The sequence below is a fragment of the Anguilla rostrata genome, chromosome 11 (genome assembly GCF_018555375.3).
Source record: "Anguilla rostrata isolate EN2019 chromosome 11, ASM1855537v3, whole genome shotgun sequence".
Classification (NCBI taxonomy): domain Eukaryota; kingdom Metazoa; phylum Chordata; class Actinopteri; order Anguilliformes; family Anguillidae; genus Anguilla; species Anguilla rostrata.
The window spans coordinates 19541938-19554783 of NC_057943.1; the positions used below are offsets into that span (position 1 = coordinate 19541938).

Below are 12846 nucleotides of genomic sequence, written 5' to 3' on the forward strand. Positions count from 1 at the left end.
ATATCGCCATGTATAATTGCTTGGAACTGCAACCATAATGAGCTTCAGATGAGTAATTTCACACTATCTGATGACTTCTTTCTGTATGAAGAGCTGCTATGAGAGACCTCCAAGCGCTGTTCTTCCGTACACACAACCTCTGTTTAGACCTCATCTTTGGAGGAGGGGTGCTGCACCTGCATGTGGTAATTATGTCAGAAGGACAAATGAGTGTCTGGAGAGTGGTGGTTTGGGGGGCACTAATACGGGCGGATTTGCATACATCTTGCTCTGCTAACGCCGAGGATAAACCGGCAGGCAGTGTGACCTTTCAGAAAGGATGGTTAGAGAAATACCGCCTAATCTACATTCATTATGTGCGACCGACAGCACCCTGTTGCCTCACATCATCGTAAACTCCTGGAAGGGTGCTTCGGAAGGTCGCGGGCCCGGTTCAGCACATTCATTATTCCATTCTGCGCCGCTTGTTAGCATGCGTATCCCATCCCTGCATCTGCAGGAGCGGGCGCTTGGCTCTGAGACGATGCCTGGAGGCTCTTCTATGATTCGGTCCTGTTGCGTCTCTCACTCGCTCTCTCGCTCTGTCCCCCACCCAGGTGAGACTGACAGCCCACAGATCCCATGATGGATGAGCTTCAGGATGTCCAGCTGACCGAGATCAAGCCCCTGCTGACCGACAAGGTGAGGAACGCCCCCCATCCTGTGCGCTAGCGAGCACCTTAGCAGCGCCGCACTGCTCGCATCGCTCAGATTCACCGTCAGAGGAAAAGGGGCTCGGCAGGATGAGCCCGCTTTTCTGTCCCTTCCTCTCCCGCCTGTGATTTATTTCTCCCTTTATTTGCATGCATCCGACCTGAGGTTCCCTGTGCTGTCATTACTTTTCTGGTTACCCTTGGAAACCAATCTGCGGCATTACGCGGCCTGCGCAATAGGAGCTTGAGAAATGGCAGAGGAGATGAGATGTGAAATGTTAAGTGTGACAAACAGCCCAGCCCAGCCAATCAAATTTAGACTCATTTAGACCCTGATCTGGTGTTGTCAGCCTTTTCACTGGAGGTACTGTGCCTATTCCTTGTAAAATGTAACATGTAGAATCATTCTGAAAAGCCGTTTGTGGCAGATTGTCTCTTTTTTGCTTTCAAAGAGCCACATTGGCTCTTTGAAAATGAGAACAATCCCATTTCTTGCAAACACTGATCAATCAATGACCTGTTACATAACTTCACCAGTATGTAACTGAGTAATGTATCATTTGACAATAAGTAGTGAAGTCACACAACCAATTACAGTCACACGAGTGTGTTTGAAGAGAGCAGTCATATCGAGCGTGGGTGCTGTAGAATATTGCTTTCATTTCCCAGTATGCACTAATGTACTTCTAATGTAATGAGAGCTATCGGGCAATACAGTTGACGAAGTAGCCTCCATTTTGTTTACTTTTGTGTAGCTATTACAATTAAATTACCTGAGAGTGCTCATGATTTTATGTCATTCTCTTCCCTATTAGTCTTTTGGAAAATCTTCATTATTCGGTAGTGCAACTGTTATGTTTTCAGATACAAAAAAAAATGATTTGCAGGACAATGAAACTGAAAGGAGTCCATGAAGTGTTGTCAAGGGAACTGGGAGTCTGTCTGGATAAGTGCTGCACCCTCATCAGCTCGCATTAGAGGGCCTGTGACTGCTATTGAAATGCTGGGTTTGCAAAACAGGTCTAATAACCTGAATTCTCTTAAAGTGGCTGAAAGCTCATGACAGAGATGAGATTTTATATGAGAAATCATTACTGATCCTATGTAACAATTTTAACTTCTTGAGAGCATTTACTGTTGATCTAGACCAGAAATAAGGATTATTTTGTCAGTTATTGAGAATCACTACTAATCAAAAATGATAACGTTAATTAAGGAATTAAAATGATGTAGTAGCTGGGTTTTGTTGACTGATGGCTGGCCAGGTGTGTTTGGTTAGCGAATCAGTACACTGCAGTTTAATCAGATTCAATATGTTTAAATAATCCCCCCCCTCCACTCACTTGGCTGGGAGTTGTTCCAATTTTTACTGCAACAGATTTGAAAATTTATTGTCACCTTCTGCCAAAGTTCTTTTTTACATGCAGGACAGTACTTGTTCCAACATTACACTGAACAGTTTGTCCTTTGTTTTTGTTCTTTTCCTTACCCAAGTAAAGATTTAAGATGAAGAGCTGATACGTTCTTCTAGTACTTTTCTTTGCAGCAACATTTATGCTTATTTTGATTACAAATCTCCATAGTGATGTATATAATCTGGTTACTGCTTCATTAATATGGGGATGGAAGATGGTTTTCACCCAGCTGACCAGGTAATGGAGCTCTGTAACAGATAGAAAGGTATGGAGAGTGTTATGTCACAACAAATAAGCTACAAATAAAATGCATCAAGCGCACAGTACTGTGCTGTTTCCAAATGAGTAAATCCAATAATATATTATTGATGCAAACAAATATTATAAAACCCCAGCGTAAATTACTGGTGTGATTGAGAGCATGCATACAGCCCGAGACTGCGTAGAGCGGGAAAGATGAAGGACTGGTCCACTTACGCCACAAATCAAGTGTGAGTCCCAGCCTCAATTAGTTTTATGATGACGGCAGTTTTGAATGGTCTGTATCTGGACTGGTCCAGTCATTTGTCTTGGCTTGGACAGATTCCTTCAACCCTGCTGGGCTATATATGTGCAGTGATGTAGCTCAAGGTACCTCTAGTCAAACAGGGCATTTACATTTCTGATGTAATGGGAAACTCATAGCACATTTTAATTTTGAATGGTTTTAGATGGTTTAAGTGGCCAGAAAGGTAATAAGGTAATTTTATGAATGGCCCAGTACCTTACATGGTTGAACACTGGCTTCCACAAATACCTCAAGGGTCATGACATCGTCCCTTCTGCTCAGAGAATGAGGACACAGACTTCCAGTGGAGCGTGTCTAAAGTCTCCATTGCAATTGAATGGCTCGAGCCATAGCCATGATGCCTGGGACCATATTTTTACATGTGGATTATTATAATTCTTTATGAAGTTATGGATTTGAATGTATTAATTAATGAAGGAATGTGTGAATGAAGTAATGACTGAATGAACGGTACCTTGCTCTCAGTGCCTCAGCTGTTACCTGTGAGTAGAAACATGGTCTTCGCCTAGAAGCATAAAATAGTGATGGTGGCACTGCAGCCATGATATTGGCCTTGTATTCACGAATTGGAGCTCATTTTGTGAGGGGTCGTAAATGCATGCTTTCCATTTGTAATTCAGGTCTTAGTACTGCTGGAGCTTTGGTTGGCTCTTTACTCCACCTAGTGGCTGTTTCATTAAGTGCTGCCAGCAGGGATGTGCTGGTGACTGCAGGAAGGACCACTGAGAAGCAGGGGTGAGGTAGTTTAGGGCTCAGTGCTGAAGCTGGAAGTCCTGCAGTTATTTATTCCCCCCATCTTTGTGCATGGATTTCTCTTTCCCATTTGCTCACTACCTCCCCCTGCTGGAGGTGGTACTGCTGAACCTCAAGAGACTGCTCGTCTGTGTGTGTGCATGTGTGCGTGTGCGCACGCGTGCGTGTGCATGCGTGTGCGTGTCTCTCTCTCTCTCTCTCTCTCTCTCTCTCTCAAAGCTCTTGAGACATTGCATCACCCGTTCTCTATCTCCGGAGAGCTTTCCATTTAATCTGTCCTTAAAGTCTGACTGAGGAATATGTATCCCCCACACATAAGGCAGTGTCCCCTAGTCTTTAAGAAAACTGGTTCAATTTGTCTTATTTTGCTTTTCAGAATGCCCGGAATTTCCAGGACTTCGACTGCCAGGTAAGACCTGCCCCCCCGTTAAGATGGATGCCCTGCATGTTGTAATGGAGAACATAAAGGAGGCGGACTGAAAACCGTGGGATTACTGACCGGAATAAAGAGAGGATGTGCAGGGACCCCTCCCTTTCTCTTCTCAGCTGGAGTGTAATGGCTGCCGCTGGTCCATTTGTCCATCATGCCTGAAACCGGCCCCTGCTCCACCCGTGCATTAGATACACACTACAGAAGTAGCAGTGCTGCTTCTCTTTCAGCTTTGTGCTGTAGAGATTATGCCTGAGCCCCTGTAAGCGGGTATTAGCGTCTGGGCCTGTTTGTTTGTTTATTTGCATGCACCACAATAATGGGAAAAACAACATTGTAAGGCCGTGCTAACGCGCATTAGCCGGAAGTCCTTAACGCCCTCCTTGTTAGCGCCACCTTGCAGAAAATTGGTGGCTTGTAAGCCGTGGAGGATCATTCTGGCTGCTGGAATAAATGACTTTGCTTCTCTCTCAGCAGATGTAGGTTACATTTATGACCTTTCATTTGTTGATCTCCTGACGGAGAATGGATCGATGCTCTGACAATAGTGGATGGAGAAAGTGCGTGCGCAGCTACATTTGCACCAGTGCAAGTGCCTGACTATCTGTTCCCATAAATGTATATCAGTATTCTTGACATGTAGCGAGAATGGTTTTTGGTTTTTGTCTTTTATTGCTTTTGGGTGGGAGGTGAATTTGACTAAGTGAGTAAATCCTCCAGCCAGTGGTTCCATATTCCATTAACAGCCTTACTGAGCTGCGCATTAAAATCAAAAGTGGATCGTTTTAATTTACCAGCAGACACAATTACAGATGCTGTGGAAGCCTGATTAAATCCCAATTCATAGTGGAGCACTTGTTCAGTTGCGTTGATTTTTCTGCAAAACCTACAGTAAAAAAAAACTGTTTGTTTTGTGAGCGGTGGCGTTTTCACCAGGCAAGGGTTAAAAAGCTCTTTCATTTCTGCCAGTCATGTGAATTGCCTGTCTAAGTCTGCAGCTATAAATAGCCGTCGCGATGGCGGCAGCGGACAGGTACCTGCGTCATCGTTGCTGTGCGCGGTCCGGGTCTCTGGGGGCCGGGGGCTCAGGCGGCTTCAGCGCATAGCGGGATGCGTGTTAAGGGATGGGTGCCATAGCATGGATGCAGATTGCCCCGCCCTCCTCACATCTTCCACAGCGGTGATGTCATAAGGGTTACTCTGGTTCAGATTCTCGTTGTGTTTGGCTGTTATTGAAAAGCAGTATCGTATCGGATAACCTGGTGCAAACTGTTTCAAGATCAGTGAGTCTGCACAGCATTGATCATAAAAATAAGAGGATGGAGAAGCGAGGCCAGTATCTCGGGCACTGAGAATAAAAGGTCACATCAGAATGAACGCATTGATGAGAGAGGGAGTGCTGGCAGCAGCCACTTCAGGGCCCCTGGGAACAGTGCAACAGTGACTGAAGAGCTGGGCAGTTAGAGGCGCATTACAGAGCTCCGGTCCTGCTGCCATGGGGACCATGCATGTTTAAATTGGTAATGTAACTGAGGCATTGGATGGTTGCTATGGCAACACAAGTGGATTCTGTTCAACTTTTTACTTGTTTTTAAAAGGAGGTGCTAATTGTTAATTTTTCAAGAACAGAAAAGAACAAAGAATAAATTGCTTTAATATGATTTCATCATTCTAGCACCCACACTCGCATAGGTAGGAATACAGTCACACACAAGCGCCTTATTAATAGTTTCTAAAACGATTCCAAATGTAGAGTATATACAAAGATGTGGCCAAAGTTGTGTTGTGCAGTCCATGAATCCAGTTTTTTTTTTCTATTTAATATATTGGTCAGGTTTTTTATTATTATACAGCCGAGGCCAGATATCCGTCAGCCAGTATTGTTCTAAGGGCAATTTGTCAAAATTTTAGTCTTGGGTGTTCTGGTTCATGTTATTTTCTGGAACGGTTTATTTTGACTGCAGAACTGCTCAACGTTTAGGTTAACCCACTATGCATTTACTAATGTATCAGCGACATTTAAATTTTGATTATACTGATTTTTTTTTTAAACGTGTGGGTTATCTTGGTAGCAAGATCATGTACTTCTGCAAAAAAAAAAAAAAATCCTTCAAGATTGACATAGTTTTGCCTAAATGATAAAAAACAGGTTTTTTTTTGGTTGGAAAGACTGTGTATGATTTGTGTTTCTGTAGAGAGATTCAGACTAGACCATTTTACTCCAAGAGAGGGCATTGTAAGCACACGTGAGTCTTGCAGAGTTTCATAACCAGATGAAGGAACAAAGGGGCCAAATATACCTCCATCCGGTCTCAAATATACCACCACCTATACAGTGTGGAAACGGCACAGTGTGAAAAGAAATGAACTATTGTCACGTGCCTTTTCAGGAACTCAGCTAAATTTAAATATACTACTGTGGTTAAATTACATGTCTTGAGAAAAGCTATTTTGCCTGTAGTTCTGAAGTCTTTTCAGTCAGTAGATCATTCTCATGGACCTATAATTTACTGTGGAGGGGGTGCAGTGACCTGCCATGCTTATGGCTGGGGTTTCGCTGCTGCTTCGTCCCTTCTTCAACCCCCTTTCTCCCTTCCTGCCTCCTCATGTCTGCTGTTTTGCCCCACATATGAGAGCTGATGGATGGGATCGGGCTGACAGATGATCTGCACACACAGCAGGGATGGATTGATTTAACCTGGGGGTGTAATTATCAGCACAGCCCATCATCAGACCGAGCTGAAGGAAAAGGGGCTAACTGTCAGTCCCCTGTGGCATGGGTGCTCAGAGCTAACGCGCCTGACATGAGCTCCATACTGTGGATTTAGGGATTTCATTTGGACCGTTGTGTATAGATGAAACTGACTGTGATAGGTACAGAACAGATCAAATATGTGGAAAATATTGTTGATTCTGTAATCAAGGCCACTGGTAACTTAATTTATGGGAAATTTTATTTATTTGAAATTAACAATTACAAATGTTTACAGGTATTGACATGGGCAAAACTTGAATGTAGAAAGGCACCTATACTCCACGTGTGTTTGCCTGATTTCTTTTTGAATGCCCAGTCTCAGTTGTAAGCTTCCTAATTGCAGTGCCAGTGTCCTTCTTCAGTTTACAGTGTTGCGGACCATTTCATTCTGCCCTGAACCACATGCAGACGGCCGCCGCTTATTGGTCTGCTGCTACCATGCAGGCGAACTGCGTAAATGCTGTAGCTACAGTGAGTGCGTTACAGGCCGGGTACCTGATCGCGATCAGCAGTGAAACGGGTACTGCCCTGCTGAATGAGGCGGGTACTGCCCTGTCTCCCTGGGTGATGCTGTGGCAAATTATTTGTCATCTCGTGGCACGCTCGGCTAATGTCTGCACTGGCACAGTCGTGATTGTGCTGGATGTGTGCCGCCTGGCCTTACTACACTGAAAATATGCATGGCGATGCACTGAATAATGTACCTCCTTGGACCCCTAGGAGTGATTATTTATAAAGGAACATGTCTGTACTCTGTGGAAATGGCTGTGTGCCAGTCGCAGACTTTCTGGCCACATTTAGCTTCGTGGACGCCTCGCTGTTCGCAGTATGCCAGTCTTCACCCTGCAGTATGCTGTCCATCTAAATATTAAACGTCCAGGTTGCTCTCAAGGAATTGTGCATTTGCTGGCCATTAATACAGGTTGTTAAACATAATTTACTATGCACTCACTAGTAAAATTATTTTGAGTAGCAGGGTTAAACAACGTGGAATAAGAGCACATATTTCCGCTGGTCTCACCCAGCCAACCTATTAGCATAGTGTGAGGCTGGCTAGCATGACTGTTGACTGAGGTCAAGTTGGAGTGGAAACGCCTCCAGCTTACCTCCTGGGAAATTTAACTAACTGCTGAGACGGGTCAGTGGAAACGCCTCGTCCATGGCCTGTTACTGCTCTCGCTTTGTCTGCCCGCCTGTTGTTTTCCTAGGAAATGCAAAAGTAATGTGATCCTTAATCATCCAAAGCAATAACTGTCTGTGCCAGCTGAATAAGTGGAACATTTCCAAGGGCAAATGTGTGCCTTGCACCACACATTGGCAAAGTCTGTCTCTCTCTTGTCTGTTTTTCTGTCTCTCACTGTCTCTTTCTCCTCTCTCTCTGTCTGTCTCTCTCTGACTGTGTCTGTGGAGTATGCACATTTGTGTTGCACAGCACCCTTAGTGGTTGTCATGATGAATTGTAGTTTGATACCTACAGTTTAATATTGACATTGTTTCCACCTGCAGTGAAATTTGTACAGCTTTAAAAGAAAGTGTCAGTTGGTAGTCTTTGCATTGTGTAGCTTTGAGCATCTTTGCCCCTGATGGCACTGGATCTCAGAGGTTGTGTGCTCTGGATACTGAAGTGAGGTGTGAATCTGTGGGCAGGGAGGGTTCAGGATGCACCTGGGCCCTGCTGGGTCACTCAGAACCGTGCTCAGAGGAGCAGCGCTTCGTCAGGGCTGCCCTGCTCACACGGCGCGGGCGAGAGGGTTCCCCCGTCCCCGTAACGTCACCCTCAGCCAGGTGCGTCCTGGTTGGGGGTGCTGCCAGCTCGTGGCCTTTTAGGAGCAGAAATGTCACCCTTGCCGTTGGGACGGTGGCACAGTCTTGCCCCGCCAGCTGGGCTCCTCACTCCTCACTCCGCTCCAAGGAGGAGGTGGTCTTCTTACTGTACTCGACCCCCCCCCCCCCTCCACTCCAAAAAAAAAAGTGCATTGTTTGTACAAATGTGCAAATGTTTGTACATTTTTGTTCATTTCCTTGTGCTTAAAGCTCAGATCTAACAGGGAGTTCTGGGTCATGGGTGTGCTTATCTCTGTTGCTGCCTCCTGTTGTTCAGACTGTTGAAGATTACCACAGAATTGCATTAAAGTGAATGGCACATGTACCGTCTTTGCCACTTCCCTCTGCCCCTGTTGGGGATTAGTTCAGGGATGTGTCACAATCAAAGCAAAGCTTTTACAGTTTGTCATTCCTGCTGCTACATCCCATTGTCTAGATTTGAGAAGATTTGTCTGGGATTGATTTATGGATTGAGAGTGCATTATCTTTTGTTGTCACCTCCTATTGTTCAGATTTGGGAGGATTATTCTGGGCATGTGTTTTGGATCGCAGCCGTAACCATTATTCCTTCTGTCAGTGTACCAAACTGACCCGTTTCTTCAGGGAGCGACTTCCAGTTTGTCACAGTGGTGCGTTATCTTGCCACCTAGGTTTGTGTTTGGATGCCCCAGTGTGATTTACTGCAGGGACCTTGACCCATCGAGGGGATTGGGCTTCTTCTGGGCTGAATCAGTAATATGACAGAGCTGAAGCTGACATGTGGAAGTCTGTTTGATTTCGGGGAGTTACCATTTCTGCGTTAATCCACTTTCCAAGTAAAATGCGTTCCATATGGCTGTAGCTGCCAGATCATGGGTTATGGGCGGGGTTGAGATGGGCCATGAGATGACTCATAGGAAGAACAAAAAAAACTGTTATCATAGAAATCCATGGCTGAATGTCTGTCAGGCTGCATTTTAACAAGGAGAGGGTCGCTGAGATGAATTCTCTCCTCATGGGTTACGTCCAGGGGAGCCTCTTCTTCATGGATCAGTGCGATGATTGTGGTTTTTACGTTTTTTCAGCCAAATGTCTTCCTTGTACGCTTCCCCAGAGGGGGCAGGCTGAACCTCGTAGTGATGCCCAGTGCAACAGATAATTGCATATGAAATTCCTAATTACAGCTTGTGCATTTGTGATGGGCTTAACGAGCTGCAGGTGGTTGGAATTGTTTCTGGAGGCTTTATTTAAAACGCTTGTAAGAAAAGCAGGTTGTTATAGCAACCGAACAAAATTATGAGGCAACTCGCCTCAAAATGCGATCACAAGATTGTCTTTCTTGGGTGGAATTCTGATGTCAATCATGTAATACATAATGCATTTATGAGAAGTCCTCAAAGGGTGTATCATTACCGTGGCCCACTAGGCAATTTAGATGACAACTATCAGCATTTAATTTTTTATATATAAATGTCAAACGCAGGTTTTCAGCATCGGATATAATTGGGTGAGCATTATTACTTGGATGTAGCACTGCAGTTGTTTCTTTGTGTGTCTGAATTCTGTTCTCTTTAAAGCATTGTCTGTATGCATACCATGGTGAATATGAAGATATTTTATCACTGCAAGGCAACTTTATTAACATGGATTAACCAGGTTTTGGCTTGTTACAAATGTTGGAATTTCTAGTGTGGGATGGTGAGAACTCCGGTCAGCACAGGGCGGTTCCTCAGCAAACCAGTGTGAACCCTTCTCAAACTACACGGCACCTCTGATCCATGCCGAGCCGTGCGGGTTGGGCTGTTTGTATCTCCTCACGCCTGCTGTCCGTTGGGGGCTGGAATCTGGCAGTACATCTGCGATTGTCTTCTGTTAGCAAGGGGCTAGGCTGGCCAGGCATGAACCAGGGCCGCGTTTGCCACTTGGTTTCAGTGTGGCTGTGGGGGCCTCTTGTGGAGGCAGCGGGATACTATCTAGAACCACCTTAATGAGGATTCATGATCATGGCGATTCATGATGAAAAACAAAATGATTCATTGAAATGGCTCCCAGTGAATTAGTCCGTATTTAAAAGATGTGACACATTTGCTGTGTAACAGCGTTGTACTCTCATTGGAGGTGATAGGTTACAATTAATATAAACTCATCGTTGTCAGTTGCTGGCCTGTCAGTCTTCATTGCTGACCTGGATGTTCACTTAAAATGGAGGAGCGGACAACCTGAATTGCATTGTGAAGACACACAAGCCAAGGATGAGACAAACCACAAAACTTTTAGCCAAACAAGAGTGAATGTCCAAGAGCACTCCAAGCTTTTGTATTCTTAATGTGTTTACACTTTTCTTTTTTCCAAAAATAACAAACCAAACACAGCCCTTATAAAATGAAGCCTGTGTGAATAGGCATCAGGCATTTCTGGAGGTAACCATAACACTCAATCCTAGAGCAGCACAATGAACCACCCCTGGGGTGGATGGGGGAAATGCAGACTGTCGTGCTATGAATCGGATAGGTCCACATGAGGGAACAAGAGAACAAGGAATTTAACTTCTATTTGGCCTTTTGAGGAGTTTTGTCAGACTGACCTGGAGTAAAGATGAATTGCATAACTGCATGTTCGATGTATATTTATTATTCCGTTTTGTTAAAATATTTTAAAGGCTTGTACTTGTATATAATATTTTGCACTTTTGCTTAATGGTTTGAAGTATATAACTGGGGTTTCATTAATCTTTTTCTTTTTTTGGTTGGACTTTTGCAAAAGTCATCAGAAATTTTAAAACTGTTGTTTCTCTAATTAAGTCTATATGCATTTGTTAAGAACAGTTTATGTGAGTCATAGGGATTCAGAATGTCTTAATTCTTCCCTGTAAGTATGCAGGTCATTGTGAGGCTAATGAGCATCTGCTCCTCTGGGCATTAGCACAGTTTCTGTAAAGACCACTCAGAGGCAGCTTGTTGATCTCAATTTGAGCTTGCATTGAAAAGATGTGTATTTTTCAGCTCAGTTTATATCCAGTGGGTGCCACCACCCTTGTCTCCGTCTTCAGGCTTGTCCCGCCCCTTCTCCTCCCAACCCCCCGGACCACCTGACCTCCTTAAATCCAATTATGCGTGGTTACATGTAGCCCAGACAGCCTTGGACGCATTGTGCTTACCAAGCGGGAACTGCACTCGCTCCAGCTCTCCGCACCCCCTCAGTCTCTTTCTCTCTCGCTCTCTCGCACACGCCCAGCTCTCTCTCTCCTCCCCTTCCTCTGTTGGGACCAGCTGCTGCCTACAAAACGCTTCATTCGTTCCCTTTGGCTCGTCGCGTCGCTCGCTCTTCTCGCCACCCCCCTCGCCCCTCCTCAGAAAAGAAAACAAGCGACGCTCCTCTCTCGGCGTGAGAACATGACGGCCGTTATAGACCTTAACCAGATCGCCTGTGCCGTAGTGGGAGTGGTGAGTGTTCTCCGGCCGTTATTTTAACATTCCCGTCACCCTGTCGTGCCTGTCGTCTCCCCGGGTAGCCTGTGATCACGCGTAGGTTTCCAGCGCTCCGGCGATGGGGAGCGCTCGTAATGTCGCGCGCGAGTGACTGAGTGAGCGTGTGCATCTCGCCGTCTTGCCTGTGTGGATGTGAGCTGGTCCGCAGATGGCCAGTGATTTACTCAGGTGTGGGGGGAGTATCGCTCAGCTCCTGCCCTCTTGCTCTCTCCCCCTCCGATGCCTGTTGAGTGAGGCAGCAGGAGGAGAGGGGGCTGTTCATTAGTTTGGGATGGCTGATGTGCTGACAAGAGTGTGTTATCCTATAGACCCCTGAGTATTAGAGGCTCAGTGAGACCGAGAGGGAAGAGCCAGCGTTCTGCTGAAAGGCTGTCGTTTCAGGGGCAGGACCATTCCCTCGCTTGCGGCGATCTGTGCGGAAGTATGGCAGCTGCAACGGTGCCATGCTGTCGGGCTTGTTCATTGCCCCTGCAGCTGGCACAGGTGGAGAACCTGGGGAGATGTGGCGGGGCCCGCTGGGCAGGGTTTGTGCGACAGTAGAAACCAAGTCCTCATCGAGCCGGTGCGACCCTGGACGCTGCCACCAGAGTCCTCACAGAGGGAAGGACATGTCACGTGCACAGTGTTTTCCCTCTGGTTTGTTTATTATACACCGCCTCCCCCAAACACTGTACTATTAGCAGAGATTCCTGAAAAATGGCATGAGAGTAGCTGGTGTGTTTTTTAAGAATGCATCTTCCAGTAAGGTTTCCCAGCCATGCCATTATTTCCTCTCTAGGCCACACCTGTCCTGCCTTCTGACGTGTACCTGTCACGCTGTCGTGTAGACGGGAGAGAGCAGTCTCCTGAGTGCAGTCTGTATGGAAGCACATCCAGAGCTGCGAGTTCCACATCCCCCCCCCCCTCTCTCTCTCTTTCTCTCCTACTCCGGGCCGTCGCTGT

General features: G+C 45.8%; 1 protein-coding gene across 3 annotated transcripts in view; it reads left to right on the plus strand.

The window, feature by feature from the left end:
- Nucleotides 1-12846, plus strand: part of LOC135234206 (protein NDRG3-like) — a 44333-nt gene that overhangs the window by 13851 nt on the left and 17636 nt on the right. For 2 of the 3 annotated variants that reach the window (XM_064298569.1, XM_064298570.1), the window contains exons 2-3: nt 597-681; nt 3805-3837. In XM_064298569.1, the coding sequence (XP_064154639.1) occupies nt 622-681; nt 3805-3837 (93 nt within the window). In that variant the 5' untranslated portion in view covers nt 597-621. Of the gene's footprint in view, nt 1-596; nt 682-3804; nt 3838-11583; nt 11860-12846 lie in introns of those variants that run through there. The other variant, XM_064298571.1, reaches the window with a different exon arrangement.